Source organism: Rhizoctonia solani, chromosome 1 (assembly GCF_016906535.1).
Source record: "Rhizoctonia solani chromosome 1, complete sequence".
Lineage (NCBI taxonomy): Eukaryota > Fungi > Basidiomycota > Agaricomycetes > Cantharellales > Ceratobasidiaceae > Rhizoctonia > Rhizoctonia solani.
Genome location: NC_057370.1, coordinates 84,910 through 111,207, shown reverse-complemented (window position 1 = coordinate 111,207; position 26,298 = coordinate 84,910). Strand labels below are relative to the sequence as shown.

Genomic DNA, 26,298 nt, shown 5'->3' with positions numbered 1-26,298 from the left:
CCCAAAACAGACAACATTTGGCAGAGTTATGCCCCATTTACTGTAAGTACCCAATGCAGCAGTATCCTACCTTTGGGACTGTTTACTCCAAGGATGAAACACTTAGCCTTGGGACATCTAAGGACCCACACAGGTAAATACTGCCTTGGGGCAAATATTAGGATCTGTTGTTTGTTTACTATGTACCAAAGTATTGGCTCCCTCAAGTGTTTCAGTGGCCATATGTACCTCCTGTACCCTCTCTTGGTATCAATCATGTATATACTTGTATGTGCGCCTTCTCAGGGTATAAAAGGACCCTGTGAAGACGCTTCTAATGCATCCTACTTTTACTCTTATATATTGACATATACACACAAGCCTTTAACAGCTTATCTGTGCATTTACTTTAGTGATTGACTCACTGTAAATAGCATAGGAGGTTATTTGGCGCACTAAGACCATAGGCCAGTCCCAACAGACACAGGGTAACCTATTGGTGTACTTACTGCAACCCTGTGCCCCTTGACTGTCACAGTTGTTGAGTTCAACATTGAGTATAGTGCAACAATACTGTAAGGATTGTTGTGATTGAGTGATAGTGTTTCAATCCACCATACCCCTATATTGTAGATAGCTTTATCTATAATATCTCATAAATCCTAGATATATTTTAGATAAACCCCATAAGTCTTAAGTCTTACTTAAGCACATACAAGTCCTATACTTATTAGGCAAACTGTCCTAGACGTCCTTAAGGGTCGTCTAGGTAGCGGGCGCTTGTGGCTGTATGGACTGAGTAGACCGCTTAAGGCGGTGGGGAGGCTACCTACAATGACTAACTACCTAAGTACAATGACCAAAGTCCTAATGACAATGGCAAGCTATGTATCTACAATGAGGAAGTTGCTTAAGGCAATGGGTACAGGTGGAGACTTAGTAATTACTGGCCTAAGGCCTTGTACAGGTTTAGAGATGCAACAAGAGGTAATCAACCTGGGTGTTACCATGGTTGGTTGGCCTCCTTATATATTACAGAGCTACCTAATTACAAATACAACTTTATGCAATACCGTATCAAATAAGAACCCCAATCCGCAGTCGGCCTTACTCATGCATACGTGTCACTGACGTGTCATAGTGATGTCATCAGGTGGAGGTGGCTACGTATGCTGAGGTAAGCGCGGATGGGGACATGGCTTGGCGCTTAGTGTGTGATATAAGCGCCAAAGTCACGTGATCAAAAATGTTGTTTGTTTGTCTTTGTTTAAAATCAAGAAAATGGGAATAAATTCCCTGGTATCAAGTGTGTCTACAACACTGCCCCCCTCTTAAGGGCCTTGGCGGCGCCAAGGGCCTTCTTTCTCATGTCTTTTTTGTACTTTTCTAGAATTTTTTTGGCGTTTTTTAAGTTTTCTTGGGGTTCCCACGTATTTTCCTCAGACCCGTATCCCTTCCATTTGACTTGGAAAAACCACTTCCCATTCCTTTCTTTGGCATTGGTGATCCCTTCTACCTTGTATTCTTCCTCCCCGTCCACGGTGACTGGTGGGGGGCGGTTCTCAAAGGCGCGCTTCTTGTCCCTTTTGACTTTAGATAAGAGCCCTACATAGAAGACGTTGTGAATCCGCATTGTTGGGGGGAGTTCCAGGCGGTAAGCTTGGTTGGAGATCTTCTTGGTAACCCTGAATGGCCCTAGGCGTTGTTCCGTTAGTTTGGGACTCAGGGTTTTGAGGTTAACATTCTTGGCATCTAGCCAAACCTCTTCTCCAATCTCAAACTCCGTTGGTTTTCCACTTTCTCCGGCTATCATTTGTTGCTTAGATTGCCGGAGTGCCGCTTCCACTTCCTTCCATTGTGCCTCCATTGTCCGGGCAAGGTCATCCGCCTCTGGAACGTCTGTTGGTATATTTGACAGGGTCAGTGTGGGTTCCCATCCATACAGGGCTTTAAAAGGTGTCTTGCCTGTGCTGCTATGTACGGCATTGTTGTATGCAAACTCTGCCATGGGAAGCCATCTAGTCCAGTCCCTTTGGTTAACCCCTGAGTAAGCCCTGAGGAAGTGTTTGATAGAGGGATTGACGCGTTCTGTTTGTCTGTTGCTCTGGGGATGATAGGTGGAGGAGAAGTGGGGATCAATGCCAAGGCGTTTGTACAGGGCACATAAGAATTTGTTGTTGAAGACCCTCCCTCTGTTGGATATGGTTTTTTCTGGCCTGCCATGGCGCTTCCATACGTTTTCCAGGAATAGTTCCGCTAACTTGGGTGCTTTGAGTTTCTTGGAGCATTTTACAAAAATCCCGTATTTTGTGAAACTGTCAATAATTACTAGGATTGAGTCTGTGTTTCCATCCTTAGGTAGGTCCACTATCATGTCGTAAGACACAGGCTGCCAGGGTCTAACAGGGAGTTCAAGCGGCTGAGGGGGAATAGATGTGTATTTTGGCTTCCTGATCCGTTGGCATACCTCACAGGAATCCACATGCCAGTATGTATCAGCACGGATGCCGGGCCAGTAGTAGCTTCTTGATACCAACTCTAGCGTGCGTTGTCTTCCCGGGTGTCCCGCCAAGGGGCTGTCGTGGAAGATGCGCAGTAGGTCTGTCCTTAGTGTTCCCACGTCAGGGACTACAATTTGTCCTTGGTAGAAGAGTAGGCCAGCCTCCATTTCATAATCCTTAAACGTGCGTTTGATGGAGGGGGGTGCTTTGGACTTGTTCTGCAGGAACTGGAGGATTTCCCCCAGGGACTTGTCTTGATCTAGGGATGACTTGATCTGCCGTTGTAGCTCCTTTTCTGGTGTAACCAAGGCAACATTGGCAAATACCTGGTCTGGTAGCATGGACTGGGGTTCTGGTGGGATATCCGCATGATCCAATCAACGTGATAAAGCATCTGGCTTCCCTGATTGTTTTCCGGGCCTGTACACAATCTGGAAGTTATAACCGGCTAGTAATAGGTGCCATCTAGCATGGCGGCGGTTGAATGTTTGGGATTCCTTCCAATACTCCAAGTTGCAGTGATTGGTGAATACAATGATGGGGTAAAGGGTTCCTTCCAAGAAGATCTGCCAGTACTCAAATGAACAGATGATTGCCAAGAGTTCCTTATTGTGGGTGTTGTAATTCTGTTTGGCACCCTTGAATGATTCCAACAAGAAACCTATTGGATGGAGACGGCCGTCTTCTTGGCGTTGGCTCAATATTGATCCTAGGGCTGCGCCTGAAGCAACCGTTTCTAGGTAGTAAGGTTTCCCTGGGTCGGCGTGACAAAGGACGGGTGCGTTGGTGATGGCATCCTTAAGTCCCTGGAACGCTTCTTGTTCCTTGGCAGCCCATTTCCAGATTGTATCCTTTTTAACCAGATTGTGCAGAGGTCTGGCTATGTGGCTGAAATTGGCTACAAACCGGCGTAGGAAGTTGGCAAACCCAAGGAAGGATTGGACTTCCTTAACCTTGGTAGGCACGGGCCATTCTTGGACCGCCTGGATTTTGAGCTTATCCAGGCTGAAACCCTTATCCAACACAATAATCCCCAAGTATTCTACAGATGCAACGTGAAACGTGCACTTAGATGCTTTGCAGAACAACTGGTTTTCCATTAACCAACGTAGGACTTCATGAACATGTTGGGTGTGTGACGCGTCATCCTTTGAGTAGATTAAGATGTCATCCAGATAGATGATGACGCATACATCCAATAAATCCTTGAATAACTCATTCATGAAGTGTTGGAAGGCCGCCGGTGCATTAGTCAGGCCAAAGGTCATAACCAGGGACTTGTATAACCCGTATTTCGTGCGGAAGGCCATTTTCCATTTGTTGCCTTCCTTTACTCAAACGTTGTTATAACCCCATTGTAGATCCAGCTTGGTAAAAATCCTGGCACCATGGAGCTGGGCCATGAGATCATCTGGGCGGGGTAACGGATAAACAATCTTCTTTGTCTGGTTATTTAGGCAACGGTAATCAACTACCAATTGGCAGGAGCCATCCTTTTTGGGCACAAACATGACGGGGGAACTGATGGACAATTTACTGGGGCAAATTTTACCAGCCTTGAGTTCGTCCCTGAGCCAATCTTTCAGTGTGGCTGACTTGGCGTCAGTCATGCTATACAGGGGGGAATTCAGGGGGCCTTTGTCCGTTAACTCAATGCCAATGTCATAATGCCTGTGTGGGGGAAGCTTGTTGAATTCTTCTTCCCCAAATACCTTGGCGTATTGATGGTATTCAGGGGGTACTCCTTCAAGGGTGTTTTCATCAGCTTCCTCCTCCTCAGCAATGGCAGCGTGTTCTGGTGGCTTGTGGGGGAAGGAGAGGGTTTGCAGATTCCAATCTATTTCTGGGTTGTGGTTATCTAACCATTTCAATCCCAAGATGGCGGCATGAGATCCTGTGTTACAGATTAGGAAGGTTTCTGTCATGCGCTTGCCATCAAAGGAGAAGGTTAGGTTAGCCTTCTTCCAAATTTTTCCAGCCTGGGGGCTTGACCCATCAAGCATGGTGACGGTGCGGGGTGAAGGGAGATCTATGAGGGGAAGACGGAGTGATTCTGCGGTACGGGGATGCATAAATGACTAGGTGGCGCCTGAGTCAATCAGGACTTCTAAGTATTCCGCTTTCTTCTCTGGCGTAATTGGAATTGTGAATAGGGGTGACATTCTATTTGAGCTACGAGATATATTACAAATTTCCAAACAGCCAGAGTCCTTGGGGTCCTTGCGCGCAGCAGCAGGCACCCTTAGTCTTTTCCCAATTTGGGTCCAGACTCTTTGCCGATCTTGGCTGTCCTAGACGTCCATTAGGGCGTCAAGGGGGATGGCGCTTGTGGCCGCAGAGTACAATGAAAGAGTTGCTGTAAGGCAACAATGAACCTATCTACGGCAACAAGCAGCTAACCTACGACAACAAGACCGCTAAAGGCAGTGACAAGCTATCTAAGTGTAACAACAAAGCCGCTTAAGGCGGTGTAGACTATCTAAGTGGTTAAACTAAGTAATTTACCAGGCTGTAGGGCCCTCGTACACTGAGTGGATGCGACAAGAGGTAATCGACCTGGGTGTTACCATGGTTGGTTGGCCTCCTTATATATTCTACAAGCTAGCTAATTACAAATGTACCATATCAAATACTGTATCAAATAAGAACCCCGCTCCGCAGTTGGCCTTACTCATGCATACGTGTCACTGACGTGTCATGGTGATGTCATCAGGTGGAGGTGGCTACGTGTGCTGAAGTAAGTGTGGAAGGGGACGTGGCTTGGCGCTTAGCGTATGATATATAAGCGCCAAAGTCACGTGATTGAAAAGGTTGTCCGTTTGTCTTTGTTTAAATTCGAGAAAATGGGAATAAATTCCCTGGTATTGATTGTATCTACAACACTGCCCCCCCTCTAAGGGCCTTGGCAGCGCCAAGGGCCTTCTCTCTCATCTTTTTCTCAAAATTTTTTAGGATTTTTTCGGCGTTTTTGAAGTTTTCCCTTGGTTCCCAGGTGTTCTCCTCTGATCCATAGCCCTTCCATTTTACCCTAAAGAACCATTTTCCGTTCCTTTCTTCCATGTCCGTGATCCCTTCAACCTTGTACTCTTCTTCCCCATCCACGGTGACTGGAGGGGGACAATTTTCAAAGGCGCGCTTGTCATCTCTTTTGACTTTTGACAATAGTCCCATGTAGAAGACATTGTGGATGCGCATAGTTGAAGGGAGTTTGAGTCGGTAAGCACGGTCGGAGATTTTCTTGGAGACTTTGAATGGTCCCAAGCGTTGTTCTGTCAGTTTGGGACTCAAGGTTTTTAGGTTAACGTTTTTGGCGTCAAGCCATACTTCTTCCCCTACTTCAAACACGGTTGGGCTTCCTTCCTCTCCAGCGGTCATTCTTGTCTTGGATTGCCAGAGTGCAGCTTCTACTTCTCTCCACTGGGCTTCCATCGTCTGAGCTAGATCATTGGCTTCCAGGACATCTGTTGGTACGTTGGACGGGGTCAGGGAAGGTTCCCATCCGTATAAGGCCTTGAACGGGGTTTTCCCAGTACTGCTATGTACGGCGTTGTTGTATGCAAATTCCGCCATTGGGAGCCACCTTGTCCAGTCCCGTTGATTGATACCGGAGTAAGCCCTTAGGAAGTGTTCAATAGAGGGGTTCACTTGTTCCGTTTGTCCGTTGCTTTGCGGGTGGTACGCTGAGGAGAAGTGTGGGTCAATGCCTAATCGTTTGTACAGTGCTTGTAGGAACTTGTTGTTGAAGACTCTGCCCCTGTCCAATATTGTCTTTTCCGGCATTCCATGACGTTTCCACACATGTTCCAGGAACAGTTCCGCTAGCTCGGGTGCTTTGAGCTTCTTGGAACATTTGACAAAGATTCCGTATTTTGTGAAACTGTCTATTATGACCAGTATGGAGTTGTTACTTCCGTCCCTTGGCAGGTCTACAATCATGTCATAGGAGACGTGTTGCCAGGGTCTGGTTGGTAACTCAAGCGGTTGGGGGGAATGGAGGCATACTTGGGCTTTCTGATCCTTTGGCAGGTTTCACAGGAGTCTACGTGCCAATATGTATCTGCGCGGATGCCCGGCCAGTAGTAGTTACGTGATACAAATTCCAGAGTTTGTTGCCTGCCTGGGTGACCAGCCAATGGACTGTCGTGGAAAATGCAAAGCAAATCTGTCCTCAGGGTGCCTACGTCAGGTACTACAATTTGTCCTTGGTAGAACAGTAATCTGGCCTCCATCTCATAGTCCTTAAAGGCTTGTTTGATTGAGGGTGGTGCCTTGGATTTGTTCTGGAGGAACTGTAATATCTCCTCCAGAGACTTGTCTTGATCCAGGGCAGCCTTGATCTGTTGCTGAAGCTCCTTTTCAGGGGTCACTTGGGCTATGTTAGCAAATACGGGATCTGGGAGCATTGTTTGATTGGCGGGAGGGACATTGGCATGATCCAAGCGGCGTGAGAGGGCATCCGGTTTTCCCAACTGTTTCCCTGGGCGGTAGACTATCTGGAAATTATAACCGGCAAGGAGTAGATGCCATTGTGCATGGCGTTGGTTGAAGGTGCGGGACTCCTTCCAATATTCCAGGTTGCGGTGGTCCGTAAACACAGTAATAGGGTGTAAGGTTCCTTCTAAGAAGATGCGCCAGTACTCAAAAGATTGGATGATGGCTAGGAGTTCCTTATCGTGGGTGTTGTAGTTCTGTTTGGCACCTTTAAATGATTCTGACAGAAATCCTAGTGGGTGTAGGCGTCTGTCTTCTTGCCGTTGACTGAGTATGGACCCCAGGGCCGCGCCGGATGTGTCTGTTTCAAGGAAGTAAGGCTTTGTGGGGTCGGCATGGCGTAGTACAGGGGCGTTTGTGATGGCATCTTTTAGTCCTTGGAATGCTTCCTGCTCCCTTGCGTCCCATTTCCAGGGCATGTCCTTTTTGACTAGGTTGTGTAGGGGTTGCGCCATGTGACTAAAATTGGCCACAAACTGTTGTAGGAAATTGGCAAATCCCAGGAAGGACTGGGCCTCCTTGACTTTGGTTGGGGTTGGCCATTCTTGCACGGCCTGGATCTTGAGCTTATCCAGGCTAAATCCCTTGTCCAAAACAATGATTCCCAGGTATTCCACAGAGGTGACGTGGAATGTACATTTGGACGCCTTGCAAAAAAGTTGGTTCTCCATTAGCCGTCTCAGAACCTCATGGACATGTTTTGTGTGAGTTGCGTCATCCTTAGAGTAGATTAGGATATCATCAAGGTAGATGATGACACATACATCCAGTAAGTCCTTGAACAGTTTGTTCATGAAGTGCTGAAAGGCGGCAGGGGCGTTTGTCAGGCCAAATGTCATGACCAGGGACTCGTATAGGCCGTACTTGGTGCGGAAGGCAGTTTTCCATTTGTCCCCTTCCTTAACACGGACATTGTTGTCACCCCACCTTAGGTCTAGCTTAGTGAACACCTTGGCACCACGGAGCTGGGCCATGAGGTCATCTGGACGGGGTAATGGGTAGACGTTTTTCTTGGTCTGGTTATTCAAACAACAGTAGTCAACGACCAAACGGCGGGAGCCATCCTTTTTGGGAACAAACATTACGGGAGAGCTAATTGACAATTTGCTGGGTTGGATCTTCCCAGCCTTGAGCTTGTCCCTGAGCCAGTCTTTGAGTGTGGCAGACTCGGCATTGGTCATACTGTATAAGGGTGAGTTCAAGGGGCCTTCTTCCGTAAGTTCAATGCCAATATTGTAGTGCTGGTGAGGAGGGAGCTTGTTGAATTCTTCCTCTCCAAATACTTTTGCATATTGGTGGTATTTGGAGGGCACTCCTTCAAGGGGTTCTTGGTTGGCTTCCTCTTCCTTGGCGATGGCCACATGCTCAGGTGGTGCGTGGGGGAAGGTGAGAGTGCGCATATTCCAGTCAATTTCCGGGTTGTGGGCGTCCAACCACTTCAATCCCAGGATGGCGGCGTGAGACCCTGTGTTACATATAAGGAAAGTTTTGGTCATTTTCTTGCCATCAAGGGAGAAGGTCAGGAGTGCCTTCTTCCAGATCTTGCCAGCCTGGGGGCTTGACCCATCAAGCATGGTAACAGTACAGGGGTGCAGGAGGTCTATTAGAGGGAGGCGGAGTAGTTCCGCTGTACGGGGGTGTAAAAATGAGGAGGTGGCGCCTGAATCTATCAGGACTTCTAGGTTTTCCGCTTGTTTCTCTGGTGTAATAGAAATGGTGAAGAGGGGGGAGATTCTATTTGAGCTACTTGATATATTACATATTTCTATACAACCAGAGTCCTTGGGGTCCTTGCGCGCGGCAGCAGGTACCCTTAGTCTTTTCCCAATTTGGGTCCAGACTCTTTGCCAACCTTGGCGGCTTCTTTCTTGACGCCTTCCTCCTTAGGCGTGGCTTTCCAGCCAGTGCGGCATTCCGCAAACTTGTGGCCTGGCTTGCCACACTTGATGCATAGGCCTTTGGCCCGGCGGCGGTTTCGCTCCTCCTCAGAGACAAAATTGGGATTGCTAGAGAGGCGTCCTGGTCTTGTGGCCTGTTGGCTGGTACTTGCCCCCTATTGGGGGTGGAGGAAGTTCCAGACTTACTACCCTTAGGCGGGTGGCTGGTACGCTCCTCGCAGAGGGCGTTATCAATGACCAGGGCCGCGTTCTGCAGCTCCAGGAGGGTGGTTGGGCGCCGCTCTTGAGTGGCGATGAGGCGGCTGACCTCCCAGTGGAGGCCACGTGCGAATTGCCCACGAAGGGCGGCGTCGTTCCAGTCTAGGTCCATGGCAATGGTCCTAAACTTTGTGATATACTCAGCACAGGTTCCTGTCTGAGTGAGTTGTGTGATTTGCCGCTTGGCGGCTCGTGTGGCATCCGGGTTCCCAAATGCAGCCAAAAACTCCGTTTTGAACTCATCAACTGTTTGGATAAGGGCCCTGTGGGACCCAAGTTGATCAAGGTGGGGGTGAGCCCAGGCTCCTGCTACGTCCTTCATGTTCATCAGGAGGAACAACAGGACCTCCTGATCCGTGGGGAACATCCGTTGATTTAGACGTACCCATGCCAACATCCGTGTGAGCCATTGGCGGGCTTTGTTCCCTATCTTCCCTGTATAGGCGTCAGGGTGGTCCACTTTGACCGGAGCTTGGTAAGTGGCTACAGGGGCCGCTGGCTGTGGGACTTGGGGGGAGCGGAGTCGGATAGGCAAAGGTGGAGGGGGAGTATAGCTTCTTGGGGGGGCCTGGACTGGGGTTGGCTGAGCAAAGGTAGGGGGAGCTTTACTGGGGTTGGCCCAGGAGATGAGGGGCGCACTAGGCGCTGGAAAAGTGTCGGTTTTTGATAAGGGCCTGGGCGTGGCCTTGACTGCCAGTGGTTTCCAGTCTTCTGGTGTGTGTGGGGCTCCACCCCTAGCCTCAATGCAAGTGAGGGCTTGGTTGACTGCTCCCATCCAGTCTTGGGCTTCCTTGGTTGCTTCCTTGGTTTCTTTGAGTTCCCGCTCGAGCCGGAGGACTTGGTTTTGCAATCCCAGGATAAGGGAGATTGCTTGGCCAAGGGAGATTTCCCTGTATACCTCTGGTTTGAGGCTTGTTGGCTCATCGGTGGTTGCCGGAAGAGTGGGTCCCAGCTCTCCTTGATCAAGAGGGGATTGGGGGTGAGCGGAGCTCCGGGAACGGGTTGCCATCTCATGGGGATATGAGCGGCCTTGGTGAGAAGCGGTGCGCTGGGAGGCGCAGGAGGAAGCGCGGGAGGGGGTACAGGAGGTAATGGTGGGCAAGATGGGGGAAAATGGGGGCTGTGTAGCCAAGGGTGCCTATATCAGGACTTATAGGGCGCTTTATTGTACTGGCGCTAAGAGCTTGCGTCAACCGCCTAGCGTTGGACAGTCCCTATTGACCAATCAACTGCCGTGTACGGGCGTGATGTGGAACGGGTTTTCTGCAAGCGGGTGGATCTGCTGGCTAGCTCCGCTGACAAAGGGTGCGGTGACCGGTGGTATGCGGACAATCAGGATCCGTCTGCCTTATAGCAATTTGGTACTACCTGGGGCCGACGCTAGTTTGATTATTGATAGCGAAAGGCAAGCCCAATCAGGTGATTTCCCTCGTGCTAGTACAGGGGACCTTCTTGTTTGTCGAGGCTGAGTTGGGTGTGCTTGGTGGGCACGGTTTGCAACCGACTTAAGGTCAATTACCTAGTGTCCTAGACGTCCGTTAGGGTGTCAAGGGGGATGGCGCTTGTGGCCGCGGAGTACAATGAGAGAGTCGCTGTAAGGCAACAATGAACCTATCTACGGCAACAAGCAGCTAACCTACGACAACAAGACCGCTAAAGGCAGTGACAAGCTATCTAAGTGTAACAACAAAGCCGCTTAAGGCGGTGTAGACTACCTAAGTGGTTAAACTAAGTAATTTACCGGGCTGTAGGGCCCTCGTACACTGAGTGGATGCAACAAGAGGTAATCGACCTGGGTGTTACCATGGTTGGTTGGCCTCCTTATATATTCTACAAGCTAGCTAATTACAAATGTACCATATCAAATACTGTATCAAATAAGAACCCCGCTCCGCAGTTGGCCTTACTCATGCATACGTGTCACTGACGTGTCATGGTGATGTCATCAGGTGGAGGTGGCTACGTGTGCTGAAGTAAGTGTGGAAGGGGACGTGGCTTGGCGCTTAGCGTATGATATATAAGCGCCAAAGTCACGTGATTGAAAAGGTTGTCCGTTTGTCTTTGTTTAAATTCGAGAAAATGGGAATAAATTCCCTGGTATCAATTGTGTCTACAACATTGGCGGATTCCTTTTTGACGCCTTCCTCTTTAGGCGTGGCTTTCCAGCCGGTGCGGCATTCTGCAAACTTGTGGCCCAATTTGCTGCACTTGATGCATAAGCCTTCAGCACGGCGGCGGTTTTGCTCCTCCTTGGAGACAAAGTTGGGGTTGTTAGAGAGGCGCCCTGGTCTTGTGGCCTGTTGGCTGGTACTTGCCCCCCTATTGGGGGTGGAAGAAGAGGTTCCAGACTTACTACCCTTAGGCGGGTGGCTGGCACGTTCCTCACGGAGGGCGCCATCGATGACCAGAGCCGCATTCTGCAGCTCAAGGAGGGTGGTTGGGCGCTGTTTGCGGGTGGCAATAAGATGGCTGACCTCCCAGTGGAGGCCACGTGCAAATTGCCCACGGAGGGCGGCGTTGTTCCAGTCCAGGTCCATAGCAATGGTCCTGAACCTTGTGATGTACTCAGCACAGGTGCCTGTCTGAGTAAGGTTTGTGATTTGCCGCTTGGCGGCTTGTGTAGCATCTGGGTTACCAAACGCAGTCAAGAACTCCATCCTGAAATTGTCAACTGTTTGGATTGAGGCCCTGTGGGACCCAAGTTGATCAAGATGGGGGTGCGCCCATGCTCCTGCCACGTCCTTCATGTTCATCAGGAGGAATGACAACGTCTCCTGATCCGTGGGAAACATCCTTTGATTGAGGTGTACCCATGCCAACATCCTGGTTAACCATTGGCGGGCTTCATTCCCTATTTTCCCAGTGTAGGCATCAGGGTGGTCTACCTTAACCGGGGGTTGGTACGCGGCTACTGGTTGAGGGACATGGGGGGATTGGAGTCTGATAGGCGCAGATGTAGGGGGAGTATGGACTTGCGGGGGAGCCCGGATGGGAGTTGGCTGTGCAAAGGCGGGGGGAGCTTTTGTGGGGTTGGCCCAGGCAATGAGGGGCGCACTAGGCGCTGGAAGAGGGTTGGTTTTGGGTATGGGCCTGGGCGTGGCCTCGATTGCCGGAGGTTTCCGGTCTTCTGGTGTGTGTGGGGCTCCACCCCTAGTCTTGATGCAAGTGAGGGCTTGATCAACTGCCCCCATCCAGTCTTGGGCTTCCTTTGTGGCTTCTTTTTGTTCCTCAAGTTCCCGTTTGAGCCGGAGGACTTGGTTTTGCAATCCCAGGAGGAGGGAGATTGCGCAGCCGAGGGAGATTTCCCCATAGACCTTGGGTTCGAGGCTTGTTGGCTCATTGGCGGTTGCCAAAATAGCGGGTCCCAACTCTCCTTGATTGAGAGGGGACGGGGGACAAGCGGTGCTCTGGGAGCGGGTTGCCATTTCATGAGGGTATGAACGGCCTTGGTGGGAAGCGGTGTGCTGGGAGGCGCGGGAGGAAGTGCAAGAGGGGGTGCGGGAGGAAGCGCAAGAGGGGGTGCGGGAGGAAGCGCAAGAGGGGGTGCGGGAGGAAGCGCAAGAGGGGGTGCGGGAGGAAGCGCAAGAGGGGGTGCGGGAGGAAGCGCAAGAGGGGGTGCGGGAGGAAGCGCAAGAGGGGGTGCGGGAGGTAATGGTGGGCAATGTGGGGATGATGGGGGCTGATAGCCGGGGTGCCTATATCAGGACTTATGGGTTGCTTTACTACTCAAACGCTAAACCTTTGTCTCAACCAACCTAGCGTTGGACAGTCCTTTCAACCAATCAGCAGCCGTGAGCAGGCGTGATGTGGAGCAGGTTTTCTGCAAGCGGGTGGATCAACTGTCTAAGGTTGCAGGTAGAGGGTGCAGTGACTGGGGGTATGCGGACAATTAAGACCTGTCTGCCTTGTAGTAATTTGGTACTAGGTGGGACCGACGCTGGTTTGATTATTAACAGCAAAAGGCAAGTCCAATCACCTGATTTCCCTTGTACTAGTACAGGAGGCTCTCTTGTTTGTTGGATCTGAGTGGGTGGGGTGCAGAACGGTTTGCAACCGACGTAAGGTCAATTACCTAGTGTCCTAGACGTCCTTAAGGGTCGTCTAGGTAGCGGGCGCTTGTGGCCGTATGGACTGAGTAGACCGCTTAAGGCGGTGGGGAGGCTACCTACAACAACTAACTACCTAAGTACAATGACCAAAGTCCTAATGACAATGGCAAGCTATGTATCTACAATGAGGAAGTTGCTTAAGGCAATGGGTACAGGTGGAGACTTAGTAATTACTGGCCTAAGGCCTTGTACAGGTTTAGAGATGCAACAAGAGGTAATCAACCTGGGTGTTACCATGGTTGGTTGGCCTCCTTATATATTACAGAGCTACCTAATTACAAATACAACTTTATGCAATACTGTATCAAATAAGAACCCCAATCTGCAGTTGGCCTTACTCATGCATACGTGTCACTGACATGTCATAGTGATGTCATCAGGTGGAGGTGGCTACGTATGCTGAGGTAAGCGCGGATGGGGACATGGCTCAGCGCTTAGTGTGTGATATAAGCGCCGAAGTCACGTGATCAAAAATGTTGTTTGTTTGTCTTCATTTAAAATTGAGAAAATGGGAATAAATTCCCTGGTATTGAGTGTGTCTACAACACAAACCCTATCAATCCTGTACATTAGTCAGGTAACCCTCTTACTTAAGGTACTATCCCAGAGACTTTAAGTATACATACCCTTAGTCACTTAGGCTTAAGTAACATTAGTCTAAGGTACTAGATATAACCAACCATGTTATAGAGTAGGGTTTTAGGGACTATGTAATTAAGTACAAAATATAATAAAGTGATTAATAGATCAGTTATCTATTGATATAAAAGGCAATAGACTAGCTATATAAGGGTAAATTAGGTTAGTAATCAGGGTGATCCCTACACTTAACAAGTAATCAAGCAATTACTGCAGATACAGGTGGTTGGTTATGCTTATACCTATAGTATGAAAGTTAGTATTGAGTCTTAGTTACCTACTACAATTTATCTGGATTTGCTAGTAATTTATTTGACTGAGATCGCACTCAGTTAAGGTGTATATGCTGCTCTCAAGGCCTTAAACTCTCCCAACTGACTTACTCAAGAGGTTCAGGGTCGCCCTAGAGCCTTTCCTAGCTACCCAGTATCTGTTGGGACCTTGCTAGAGGCTATATGCGCCAAGATACCTTACAGGTTAAGTTCAGTGAGCTTAAGAGGCTAAGAAAGCGAAATAAGACACTCTAAACTAAGTAAAGAAGATCTAATAGATCTTCAAGTTCACACAAGGGGTAAGAATGGGATGAAAAGAAGATTGTATTCAAAGGGTCTCCCTCAGGGGGTTTATATACCCCAGAGGGAGAACAAATAACTATATACATGATGTACAAAAGAGGAAGTTACATGAGAGGTACAGTCTGAGCTATTTGATACATAAAGACCAATTAGTCCCAATAGGTCCTAGTGGGATAGACTCAAGGCTATTTACAGAATGTTCTAGAGCATACATGACTAAATTACATTAGTGTGAATGCTAAAAATAACCTTGAGGCAAGGTAGGATCTCATAGAAAAAGCTAGAAACTTAAATGGTTAGTATCTCCATCAATTTGGCTCAGAATCAGACGATTTCTTTTTAGGAACTGAGATGCCGGAGCCTCCGACCTATTGGTATTTGTCCGCATAGTAATATGCCTATTTCCCGCCGAGATATCGGCGTTGGCGCGCCCCGCCGACCTTTGGCGCTTATTTGCAATGACTAAGCGCCGGCGCTTGCATGCTTACTTGCACTTGTTCTATGGTCTACAAGTACCGTTCCTACATATAAATGTATGATACAAAATATGCTATAAATCATAGAAATAATAGTATGACTACTTTGCATAATCAGACGTGTATATATGCAAGCGCCATGAGGAAATAAAGTATAAAAGGTCTTGTAGCGCTGCCAGTTTCCAAATATAGTAATATTCATGCCCATATTTGGATAGAGCAAGTATGATTACTCCAGTTTGCACTATTCACTATTGGCAATTAGGGGCGCATATGTCTAAATTAGTCATTCCATAACACAAATCTTCCTACAAGGTGGTATCTGGTACTTGCAAGGCCACAGATGAAGGTAGTGACCCAAGGCCAACAAAGAGGGCTTGCTCTGACGCGCCTTTGGCCAAGGAAAAGGGCAAGCAGAGAGCCCCTGACAAGGCAACTACTGCGGGTTCAAGCCACACCACCTTGCGTTCCTCTGCCTCCCCCTCCCCCTCTCCCCCCCATGCTCACTCCTTGGGTGGCCAGGCCTCAGGTGCACCTAGCTATCTCTCAAAAGAGAGAAGGGTGCTTACAGTAGGTGAATGGCTAGCGCAATAAGGCATGTCTGTGTTGCGGCACAAACATCTTTGAGCCAAGACACAAAATGCACCATGTCATAAACAGAGGAAAATAGAACTAGCCGGAATTGAACCAGCTTGACCACTAAGCCATAGAGCCCTATTATTCCTCTGCTGACAACCCATGATTACACCTGCTACCCCCCAAATTTGGGCTTGGGCCAGCATGCAACCACTTGTACTGGTCATGTGACCGTGTCCAGGACACACCATCTCCCGCCCCAGCTCCCGCCCCTGCACAAGCTCCTGCTCCAAGCACTCCCGCCCCAGCTCCAGCACCAGCTCCCCCAGTTCCCGCCCCAGCTCCCGCCCCTGCGCCAGCTCCTGCTCCCACCACTGCCACCCCAGCCCCAGCTCCAACCCAAGCTCCAGCTCCAGCTCCCAGCCATGCCCCTGGTTCTGCTCCTGCTCCTGCCCCCGTTCCTACTCCTGCCAACCACTTGACATTGCCAGCAGCGCTTGGGACACAGCTTGAGGGCAAACTGGTGGAGGATCAAGGGACTGTTGACATGAGCCTGAGTAGCGCAGGCAAAGGTAATCTTTTACAACCATGTATCAATCACGCACTTACTGAGTCATTATAAAGCAGCCCCAGAAGAGACCTTGACTGCGCAGACCAGGTATCCTCAAAGGCCAGCTCCACAGCCAAGTACCTTAAGTACAGCGGACGGTAAGTTTCTACCCTTCATTGCAAGGCAGACTTATTAACATATGGGTTACACATGATTTGTAGTGCAGAGAGAGCTGTTGGAGGCAAGGAGTCTCCTCACCCAAGTGAGGTTGAGCAGACCAAGTAGCTTGACCATGCCTGGTGAAGGCTTGGGATCTGCTGGCGCTCACTTGACTGATGCACAAAGGGAGAGGATTGTGACCAACGCAACCATGGCTGTGCAGAACGCTGCTAGGGTCCTGGAGCGTGTGACTGGCTGCCAGGTGCAGCTCAATCTGCCAACACCCTGCCAGGCAGAAGCTTGGCCTCAGTCAAGTACAGAATCTCTGCTGGTGAGCACCAAGTCTCTACAACCACCCCCTACAGCAGGGCCAAGCGGGCAGCAGGATAAACAATTGCTGCCACAAAGGCCAAGGGATATGGAGTAGATTGGCAATTGAATGTCAGACCTGGACCTGGCCAACTGTGCGCCTGTTTGAGCAAGGAGGCAGCTGAGGGGCAGCTCTTTGCCTCTGCAGGACACCTAGCTTATTGTACCATATCTTTGTTGATCTGTTGATATGCTCCTGCCGCGGTTTGCCACTTGAAATGGCTCTGCTTGTAATCCCCCCCTCCTTTTTTGCTTTGTTTTATTTTATTTTATATTATTTGGAGATCACATTGCTTTTGCGTTTGCGTTACTTCTCTTTTCATCATACAGAAGTAATGTGATTATTACAAACAATGTAAACATATCTTATCAATTATTTTTATTGCATCCAAATATGTTGGTGGCGCTGAAGTGACATGGCAGAGTCTGCAAAGAATGGTCTTAAAAAGAACAATGCAGGCGTAGATAACAGAAGACAAAAGGGAAACAAAAAGGAGGGCAGAGCTTGATGTGCCCACTTCAAATGGTTGTAGCATGGAGATTAGTACAGGTAGTGGACTACTGAGTTAAGTTGTTGGGCCAGGGGTTTGCAGCATACAAAAACTACAATTAGATTCAAGGCACGGTACCATGAGCTATGGCTGTTTTTGTTGTTTCTCTCTCTCTTTGTAGCGCTTTTTGGTGTTCTTGGTTCTGTGAGTGGTTTGTGTAGCTCCTGTATGTTTATATATGAACGTGTACCAAAAAACAAACAAACAAACAGTAGCCACGTGTTTCCTGATGCCAAATTTCAAACCCCCTATCTCAACCCCCCATGGCTCCCTGATAACCTGTTCCCCAGCAGATTAGTATGCGCATTCCCCCTGGTGGCTCCTCAAAGAATTGCCAAGAAAAGATTGCCAAGAATGCCAACCGCCTGATTGACGCACTTGCGCACAAAGGCACTCTAGTTGGCTTCTCAGACAGCTTGAAAGAGGTTTGATCAGGGGTCTGCAAGGTTGGAATTGGATATAGCATACAATGGAAAAAGTCTGAAGTGGCCAAGTTCAGCAGTGGTATTGGCCCTTGCACCAACATCTTTGACGCCAAGATGCTTGCCCTTGCCCTTATAGCCCAAAGATGTGTTAGGTTTGCCAGGTCTCACAACATCCAAAAAATACATGTCTTTTTGGACAACCTAGCAGCCATACGCATCATCAACAGATCCAAACCACACCCTGCTCAATACACGTCAATCCTCTTTTGGAAGGAAGTCCATGCTTTTCTTAGGGACAACCCAAGGTGCAGGTTTGTGGTCCAATGGATCCCTGGACATTCCAAGATTGATGGGAACAAACGCACTGACAGGTTAGCTAATGAAGGACTCAACCTCCATCCCACCGCATTCTTCAACCATACCACAACGTGGGCTAAATGTCCAGCCACTCAACGCGCCTCCAAGACATGGGCAAAAATCTGGGCGGACAGCCCTCACTCCAAAACCGTGTGGAAACACATCCCTTGGCCCCTGTCTCTCAAACTCCACCCCATCTTCTATAATCCTGGCCTACCTTGCTCTGTTTCCTCTTGCCTTGTCCATGTGATGACAGGCCATGGGTGGTTTGGCAAATACAAGGACAGAATGCCATTCATCAAGGGTTCCCACAAATGCCCATGCAGCAAGCAGATCCAAAGCATCCTGCACCTACTTTTCTTGTGCCCTCTCTCCAAAGATAGCCACAAAAATCTTACCAATGTTGCACCTGATCTCAACCCCCTCACCCTCTTTGGGTCTACCAAGGGCCTCAAAGTGGTTGCAAAATTCATTTTTCACTCCGGAATTGGCCTCTACAAATAATAACACAGGATACTGCCCCACCTTCCCCCACCTAACCCCAACGCCACTGAGCACCCACCCAACCATACCCCTTCTCACCTTGTTGCTCTGGATCCTTTTTGTCTCCTTGTTTCTCCTTCTCTCCTTTGCTGTCACCTTGTGCTTTGCTTGGGAATGTGTTGTGTAATGGTGTTCTGTGTATTATCATGAGTGGTTTGCCTTGTTTGCATGTAGCTCCTATTCTCCCTAATAGAAGTGTATTCCAAAAGAAAACAAAAAAAAAAACAGTAGCCACATGACATGATTACCAAGATATTGACAGAACATATAAAACATGCCACACATTGCAAAGCCGCATCAGTCCCCAACATATAAGATCTTTTTTCATGTTGACCCACCAGACTAGCCAAGACGTGAGCTCCAATCAATCTGGGCAGTCTTTAACTTGGTGTTTGGCTTGCTGCTGCATTGCAAGCAGCGGGAATATTGTTGCTCTGGAGTGCGGTGTGTTGCAAGTTTGGGTAAAGTCTCATAAATCTAAGTCTATCAATAGGTCATCTTGTGTGTGAAAAATGTATTGCTGACCCGGGGACTGGTGGGGGTAAGACAGGCTTGAAGCAATGTGTACACTGCAAGGCTTCATGCGGCCCAGAACGCTCCCGGGGGGTCCTTTTTGACATGGCGCCCCCTGTGCTAAGGGGTTTGCTCCACAAGATGGATGAGGAACTTCAAGCTCTTCAGTAGGTCTCATTTGATGGGTACTACACTTGGTTTGATCTTAACACGTTGAATAGCATGGCCAAGCAGGAGCTGCAGAAGGCACAACAGGGGCTTCTGGTGGCTATTGACAAGAAGATGAAGGAGAACACCATGGTCAGCAATCAGCTTTTGCTTCTTGAGCTCCATCTTAGCCTGTTGGGCAAACAGTCTCAACACTCAAAGGGAGATTGTACAGGCATGTTTAGAACAATGTAATCTACATATGTGCCATGAATACATGATATCAATTGCCCCTTTTGGTAGTAGCCTTTAGTGTTAGGCATAATCAATTCTGAGTCTTGGAAGCCCGGTTCATATGATAGCATGTAAGCTCAAGTATTGTTTGAAATACAGATGACAACCTGCCAAGCGTATGCGTGTACAACATTTTCTCTAAGTGTATAGACAAATAGAAGGTGTATTAATATCAACACAATTGGGTGGCTCCAATGTCCATGATGTGAATACCAGGCCTAGTCTCTATACAAGTTGCTTGTTTGGAAATCCCAGCATGAGAGTGTTGAGTGATATGTCTATGTACAAATGAAGCTTAGAGCTTATCATGATGAGCTCACTACAAAACAAAGTATACACAATCTTATAGTTACAGTTCCACTCCCCAACATATTTTTCAAGTTTGACATATGGCATGTAAGTAAGTTGTATTACTGATTGATTGTACTTGTTGTTTACCATGCATGGATAATGGATTAGAGAAATATGAGCACCATCAGAGAATCATTACTGCATGCTCTGTGCGTACATAGTATGCATAATAAGTAATAGCTTGTGTGACCAACGCAAATGCTGAATAATCAGGTTGTTTATGATCTTGATGCATACTTAGTATGCATGGCGTGTGGTGCTATGTGCGCACTGGTATAAGTGCTAACAAACAACAGATGTTGCACTCCCTGTGCATAACTGGTACACGTGTTGTGTGGTGCTATGTGCGCACCAGTACAGATACTGATAAACCACAAGTGTTGCACTCTCTGTGCATACTTTGTACGCATAGCGTGTAGCACTATGTGCGCACTGGTGCAGATGTTGACAAATCATCAGTGTTGCACTCTCTGTGCGTACAAAGTACGCATGGTGTGTGGCACTAGGTGTGTGGTGGTGCAGATGCTGACTAATCACCACTGTTGCACTCTCTGTGTGTACTTTGTACGCATGGTGTGCAGTGCTATGTGCATGTTGCATGTTGATATCAATACTGGCAAATCACAATGCCACACTCTCTATGCATACTTTGTATGTGTGGCATGTGGCACTATGTGCGTGGTGGTGCAGATGCTGACAAATCACCACTGTTGCACTCTCTGTGCATACTTTGTACACATGGTGTGTGGTGCTATGTGCATGCCAGTATAAATACTGACAAATCACAAGTCCCACACTCTCTGTGCGTACAAAGTACGCATGATAAGTATCACACTGTGCATACTCTCTTTTTCAGATGTCAAGTGTTGTGCTTGCTGTGCATACAAAGCATGCACTACATGTGTTAGCTTGCATGTTTTCATTCAAATACTGACTAGTGTTCAGAGGTGTGATCTCCATGCATACACTCAAGCCTAAGATGTCTACCATGGGTAGCCTGGCTCAGTTTGGGTCCCACGTTGGGACCAAGCCTACCTAGCAACCTAGTTTCTCTGATTAACCTGCCTTGTGCTAGTACTAGGGGGCTTCTTGTTTGTTGAGTGGGTGTGCTTGGTGGGCATGGTTTGCAACCAACTTAAGGTCAATTACCTAGTGTCCTAGATGTCTGTGAGGACGTTGAGGAGGAGGGCACTTGCAGCCAGGTGTATCTAAGTGTAAACTGCTTAAGGCGGTGGGCAAGCTACCTACAATGACAACCAGCTATACTACAATGACCAAGGCTGTAAGGGCAATGGCTAGCTATGTAAGTACAACAGAGAAGCCGCTTAAGGTGGTGTGAACAATGTGAACTAAGTGGTTACCGGGCAGTAAGGCCCTTGTACAAAATGGGGATGCAACAAGAGGTAATCAACCTGGGTGTTACCATGGTTGGTTGGCCTCCTTATATATTCTAGGTAACAACTAATTACAAATACAGTATATCCAATATGTAATCCAATAAGAACCCCGCTCTGCAGTTGGCCTTACTCATGCATACGTGTCACTGATGTGTCATGATGACATCCTAGGTGGAGGTGGCTACATATGCTGAGTAAGCGCAGATGGGGACGTGGCTTGGCGCTTAGCGTATGATATAAGCGCCGAAGTCATGTGATTGAAAATGTAGTCTGTTGCTCTTTGTTTAAATTTGAGAAAATTGGAATAAATTCCGTGGTATCAATTGTGTCTACAACACTCAGTCAAATAAACTGCTAAAAAATTCAGGTAAATTACAGTAAGTGACTAAGACTCAGTACTAGCTTTCATACCATGGGTGTAAGCACAACTAACCACCTGCAACTGCAGTCATTGCTTGATTACTTGTTAAGTGTAGGGATCACCCTGATTACTAACCTAATTTACCCTTATATAGCTAGTCTACTGCCTTTTATATCCACAGATAGTTAATATATTAATCACTTTATTATCTTCTGTACTTAATTACATAGTCCCTAAAACCCTACTCCATAACATCTTTACAGATGGGGAGATGCCCAAATTACCTCCTCACCAATCAAATGATGTGTCAATTGATCTGAAACCAGATGCAAAACCATGCCATGAACCAATCTACAGTGCAAGCATGAGTGAGGATGAAGATCTACAAGAAAACATCAATATGCAACTGGCAAATGGACATAACTGTGCATCCACATTCCCCATAGCTTCACTAGTGATTTTTGTCAAGAAAAGGAATGGCCATTTGTGCATGTGAATTGGCTATAGGAAGCTTAACAATATGGCAATAAATATGTCTATCCACTTCTGTTGGTCAAAGACCCATTAGGAACACTATGTGAGGCCCAAATCCCCACAAAATTAGATTTGATGTGGGGATATAATCTTGTTAATATCAAATAAGATGACAAATGGAAAGCTGCTTTCAAGACTAAATATGGCATGTTTGAACCATTGGTCATGCAATTTGGACTTGCAAATACACTGGCAGTACTCATGCACTTTGTGAATAACATCTTTTGACACCTTTTGGGGACCATGGTGATAGTATACATGGATGAGGATTTTTGTTTTTTCAGACAGTAAAGAAGAAGATAAAAAAAACATGTACCAGAAATACTAAGGCATCTACAAGAAAATAAACTATAATGCACAATAGAAAAATGTTCATTCCATGTTACAGAAACTGATTATTTGGGTCTGATTGTAGCCTCTGGCATTATAGAAGTTGACCCAGCCAAAGTAACTAAGGCAGTTGCCTGGGACACCCCAGAAATTGTGACAAACATCCAATCTTTTATGGGATTCCTGAATTTCTACAGTGATCTCATTCAGGGTTTAAGAGATGTTGAAGAACCACTTTATACTCTTAAAAAATAATGTGCCATGGAAATGGACTCAAGTAGAGCAGACAGCATTTTTGGCCCTCAAAGAATCCTGTTAAGAGTTGTGTAAGTACAGGCATAAGAAGGAGTTCTGATGTGACCTGGTGTCTGATTGTGCAGTTGAGCTTGGGGTCTTGTGACTTAGCTGACCTTAATAAAGATATATAAGCATCATGTGGTGAGGCACTTAGAACTCTCCACCTCCACCATGTATCTCAAACTTGTGCTGGCATGGTGTGTGCCTCTGTCTTGTCCCCATGCTGTAAATTGGGGGAAAAGAGGTTGAGACTCTGGTGCTGAGCAGAGTCTGTCTTGCAAGATTCCCAATTTCCAAGCTAAGTAAACAAGTAGCTTCTTTAGGGTTCTCTGGGTCTAGCTATCTTGAATACAATCAACCACACATATATCCTTTCACAGTGTAAAGTGTCTTAGTAAGTATTTCTGCAAGAGCAAGAGTACTGGCTCAGGTTCCCTTTGGCAGAGATAGTTATGTAGGTTTCACTTCTAGTTGCAGGAACTAACTGGTTACTTAGTATATATCCTTCTAAGGATGATTGCCTTCTGTTCACTTAGCCTAAGAACTCTGTATCAGGTCTACTACCTTTCCACACTATGAGTACCTGGGAGACTCACTTATAAGAGTTTAAGTTATTTGAAATCTTGAGGCACAATATATCACACAATTGAGGGGGGCAAGCCCAAACCCAAGAGTGACAGTCAACAGTAACAGTGAGTAGTAAGAGTGAAGGGTGCCCTCCAAGGGTATGCAAGAGTCCCCTTTTATACCCTAGAGTGGCAGAGTTACTGAGTCATTCACCTAGTCAGAGTATGAGTATGACTTGCTTAGGACTGTGCTTCCTAAGACTGTGATTGGTGGGTGGGAAGGCACAGATATGACTAGGATGGAATGTGACTGCTCTTGGGTTGAACTGCAATTAGTTAGATATAGAAACATCTGAATACATGACTCAGTCTATCAAGAAATGCTTGGCAGCCAATGAGCACTTAGAGTGAGTCATTAGTGTGAGTCATTCTGGTGGCAAGAAGAATGACTCATAAGCAGGATTTGCAGTGCCACTATAAATTACTAAATAAGGAGAACCTTAGTAATCTCATGAGAGGTATGACTCAACTAGGTTAGGAATAAGGTTCATTTCCCAAGTTAGAGCTAGTCATGTGATGAGCTAGATGTAAAGGTACAAACATAATGATTGGTAAGGTACTTGAGCCACATAGATAGAATCTTGTGAAGCTAATATCTCCATGGGATCTTACTGTATGAGCATGTGGCAGGCAGCATTAGAGCAAGCAAAAGGAGCTCTATTGAACAATGTGTAACACATACAGTCAGCACAAGCATTACATAGAGTAATGTTGTACGCCAACTGTAAGGTTGGGTACTTGCTAGTGGGCGGGCGCTTACGGCCGTACTACTACTGACAGAGGTGGTCTAACTATCTAACTAGGCTGTACTAATACCGCTTAAGGCGGCCTACTACTTCTATGCTACTGCAAGGGGGCCTTAGGCCTGAGAGGTGTGGTGAGTAAGGTAGAGGGGTTACTACTGATGACTAAGGGGGCCGGCTACTTAGCTGGCTGGATATCCTCCTCAATGAGTATGAGACAAGGTAAAATCGACTTGGGGTGTCCAAGCAATTTTCCTGCTGTATATATAGACAATACTACTAACTACATGTGGTCTGTGCGTGTGTGAAAAGAAGCCTACATGTGAAAAGAGAAGCGTGCTGCGGACTGCGCAGAAGCGTGGATTTCTCCTAAGCGCCCTTGGCACGGCATCTCGGCGCGGCATCTTGGCCTAATAAGCGCCGAGGTCACGTGATCAAAAAACAAAAGATATCGAGTCCGTAAAAAATACTAAAAAAAATAGAAAAATCGTGCGGTTCTAATGGTATATGTTAGGAGGTTATGACAAGTAATGACAGGAATAATGGAATTAAGAGAAAAATGGCCATGAAATCAGAAAGTCAGATATATGCAGATTATGGTGGATGGTGAGCTGTGAATGAAATATTATGAGATACATAATAGAACCACTGCAATCTCACTCATGGGTTTTTTCCCACAGTAGTGATACATATCAATGGAATGCCCCAACCTTTGTGCATTTTATGAGCCATGAAACTAATATTTGTGAAGACCTTGCCAGAACTGTCCCCCTTCTAATGCATTTGTTCAAGCAGTGTTCTCCCTGCAACAAATGATAGGATTTTATTCCACAAGACATGTTACATACCAATCAAGAGGTACCAATTTTCTTTATTTTCTGGTTCATACATCAGGAACATGCCATGACTTGGAGCAGCAGGTATACCTGCATAAGTGGGAATGCAGGTGAAATCCAGATCACTGCCAGTATACTGGCATACTGTTGTAGACACACACACAACACCATGAGATTCATTCCAATTTTCTCACATTTAAACCAACACAAACAGACTACTTTTCAATCATGTGACTTCAGTGCTTATGTCATACCCTAAGTGCCTTACCACATCCCCTCCTCTGCCTAGTCATCTATGTAGCCACCTCCACCTTGATGACATCATAAGTGACATGTATGCATGAGTCAGGCAGCTGATGGAGCAGGCTTCTTATTGGATTAGGCATTTGATATAAGGCATTTGTAATTAGTCAGATTCTGTAATATATAAGGAGGTCAATCAACCATGCAAACCCCAGGTCAACTACCTCTTGTTGCATTTCAAACATTGTACACAGGGCCTTATGCCCAGGTTCTCACTTAGTCACTTAGTCACTTAGACACACACCACCTTAAGTGGCTCCCCTACTGTACTTAGATAGTTTGTTGCCACCTTAAGTGGCTTGTTTGTTGTAGTTAGATAGCTTGTTGCCATAGTCACACCCCTCATTGCCTTAAGCAATTCTCACTTGTACTTAGCCAGCCACAAGTGCCATCCCCCACTCTGTCCCAGACCAAGTCTAGGACACATACCTGCTGCAGGTACAGGTTATCTGCAAATTTCCTGCCCAATATCTGTACAACATCTCTAGCCTGGCTATGACATAACTTGGTGAAAGTGGAAGAATGGCAAGGAGGCTGCCACTTTGAAGACATCCCCACACACACAGCCCCCACAGGGTTGCACAATGCAAGCCACCCTCTGTTGTGCACCACTGTAAGGTGGGCACACGCTGGTGGAGTTGGGCGCTTAAGGCTGTACTACTACAAGCAACACGTACGTAATCTAACTAATAAGGCTAAACTACTCCCGCTTAAGGCGGACTACTACTACTAATTAATGCGAGGGGGCCTTAGGCCTGGAGGTGTGGTGAGTTAAGGGGTGGTGAGCATCTGAGTACTGCTGGGGCCTGCTACTTAGCTGGCTGACTAATCCTCCTCAATGAATATGAGACAAGGTAAAATCGACTTGGGGTCTCCAAGCAATTTTCCTGCTGTTTATATAGACAAGAGAGAAGGTATATACATGGTCTGTGCGTGAGATAAGGAAGTGTTTGTGTGAAAAGAGAAGCATACTGCGGGCTGCGCAGAAGTGTGGATTTCTCCTAAGCGCCCTTGGCACGGCATCTCGGCGCGGCATCTCGGCATAAATAAGCGCCGAGATCACGTGATCGAAAAACATGAGATACTAAGTCCGTAAAAAATACTAAAAAT

The 26,298-nt window shown here is 47.2% G+C and overlaps 8 protein-coding genes across 8 annotated transcripts; 2 read left to right on the top strand and 6 right to left on the bottom strand.

Annotated features, from left to right (window-relative positions):
• Positions 1-1,291: 1,291 nt before the first annotated feature.
• On the bottom strand, positions 1,292-2,821 carry RhiXN_03541 (Retrotransposable element Tf2 protein; the record flags this gene model as incomplete). Its single annotated transcript, XM_043323358.1, has 1 exon — positions 1,292-2,821. One exon carries the CDS (start codon positions 2,819-2,821, stop codon positions 1,292-1,294), a length of 1,530 nt encoding a protein of 509 aa, XP_043175777.1.
• Positions 2,822-2,857: 36 nt separating this feature from the next.
• On the bottom strand, positions 2,858-3,790 carry RhiXN_03540 (Retrotransposable element Tf2 protein; the record flags this gene model as incomplete). Its single annotated transcript, XM_043323357.1, has 1 exon — positions 2,858-3,790. One exon carries the CDS (start codon positions 3,788-3,790, stop codon positions 2,858-2,860), a length of 933 nt encoding a protein of 310 aa, XP_043175776.1.
• Positions 3,791-3,814: 24 nt separating this feature from the next.
• Positions 3,815-4,552, bottom strand: RhiXN_03539 (Retrotransposable element Tf2 protein; the record flags this gene model as incomplete). Its single annotated transcript, XM_043323356.1, has 1 exon — positions 3,815-4,552. The coding sequence occupies one exon, from the start codon at positions 4,550-4,552 to the stop codon at positions 3,815-3,817; it is 738 nt and encodes a 245-aa protein (XP_043175775.1).
• An 802-nt stretch (positions 4,553-5,354) lies between these two features.
• On the bottom strand, positions 5,355-8,545 carry RhiXN_03538 (Retrotransposable element Tf2 protein; the record flags this gene model as incomplete). Its single annotated transcript, XM_043323355.1, has 2 exons — positions 5,355-6,441; positions 6,483-8,545. 2 exons carry the CDS (start codon positions 8,543-8,545, stop codon positions 5,355-5,357), a joined length of 3,150 nt encoding a protein of 1,049 aa, XP_043175774.1.
• Positions 8,546-8,784: 239 nt separating this feature from the next.
• RhiXN_03537 (Retrotransposon gag protein) lies at positions 8,785-10,136 on the bottom strand (the record flags this gene model as incomplete). Its single annotated transcript, XM_043323354.1, has 2 exons — positions 8,785-8,990; positions 9,056-10,136. 2 exons carry the CDS (start codon positions 10,134-10,136, stop codon positions 8,785-8,787), a joined length of 1,287 nt encoding a protein of 428 aa, XP_043175773.1.
• Positions 10,137-11,157: 1,021 nt separating this feature from the next.
• RhiXN_03536 (Retrotransposon-derived protein PEG10) lies at positions 11,158-12,552 on the bottom strand (the record flags this gene model as incomplete). Its single annotated transcript, XM_043323353.1, has 1 exon — positions 11,158-12,552. One exon carries the CDS (start codon positions 12,550-12,552, stop codon positions 11,158-11,160), a length of 1,395 nt encoding a protein of 464 aa, XP_043175772.1.
• Positions 12,553-15,425: 2,873 nt separating this feature from the next.
• On the top strand, positions 15,426-18,417 carry RhiXN_03535 (RNA-directed DNA polymerase from transposon BS; the record flags this gene model as incomplete). Its single annotated transcript, XM_043323352.1, has 6 exons — positions 15,426-15,455; positions 15,744-16,074; positions 16,127-16,210; positions 16,274-16,542; positions 17,422-17,556; positions 17,611-18,417. The coding sequence occupies 6 exons, from the start codon at positions 15,426-15,428 to the stop codon at positions 18,415-18,417; spliced, it is 1,656 nt and encodes a 551-aa protein (XP_043175771.1).
• Positions 18,418-19,074: 657 nt separating this feature from the next.
• Positions 19,075-19,371, top strand: RhiXN_03534 (uncharacterized protein; the record flags this gene model as incomplete). The annotated part of the gene is made up of 2 exons (XM_043323351.1): positions 19,075-19,136; positions 19,191-19,371. 2 exons carry the CDS (start codon positions 19,075-19,077, stop codon positions 19,369-19,371), a joined length of 243 nt encoding a protein of 80 aa, XP_043175770.1.
• Between the last annotated feature and the right edge of the window lie 6,927 nt (positions 19,372-26,298).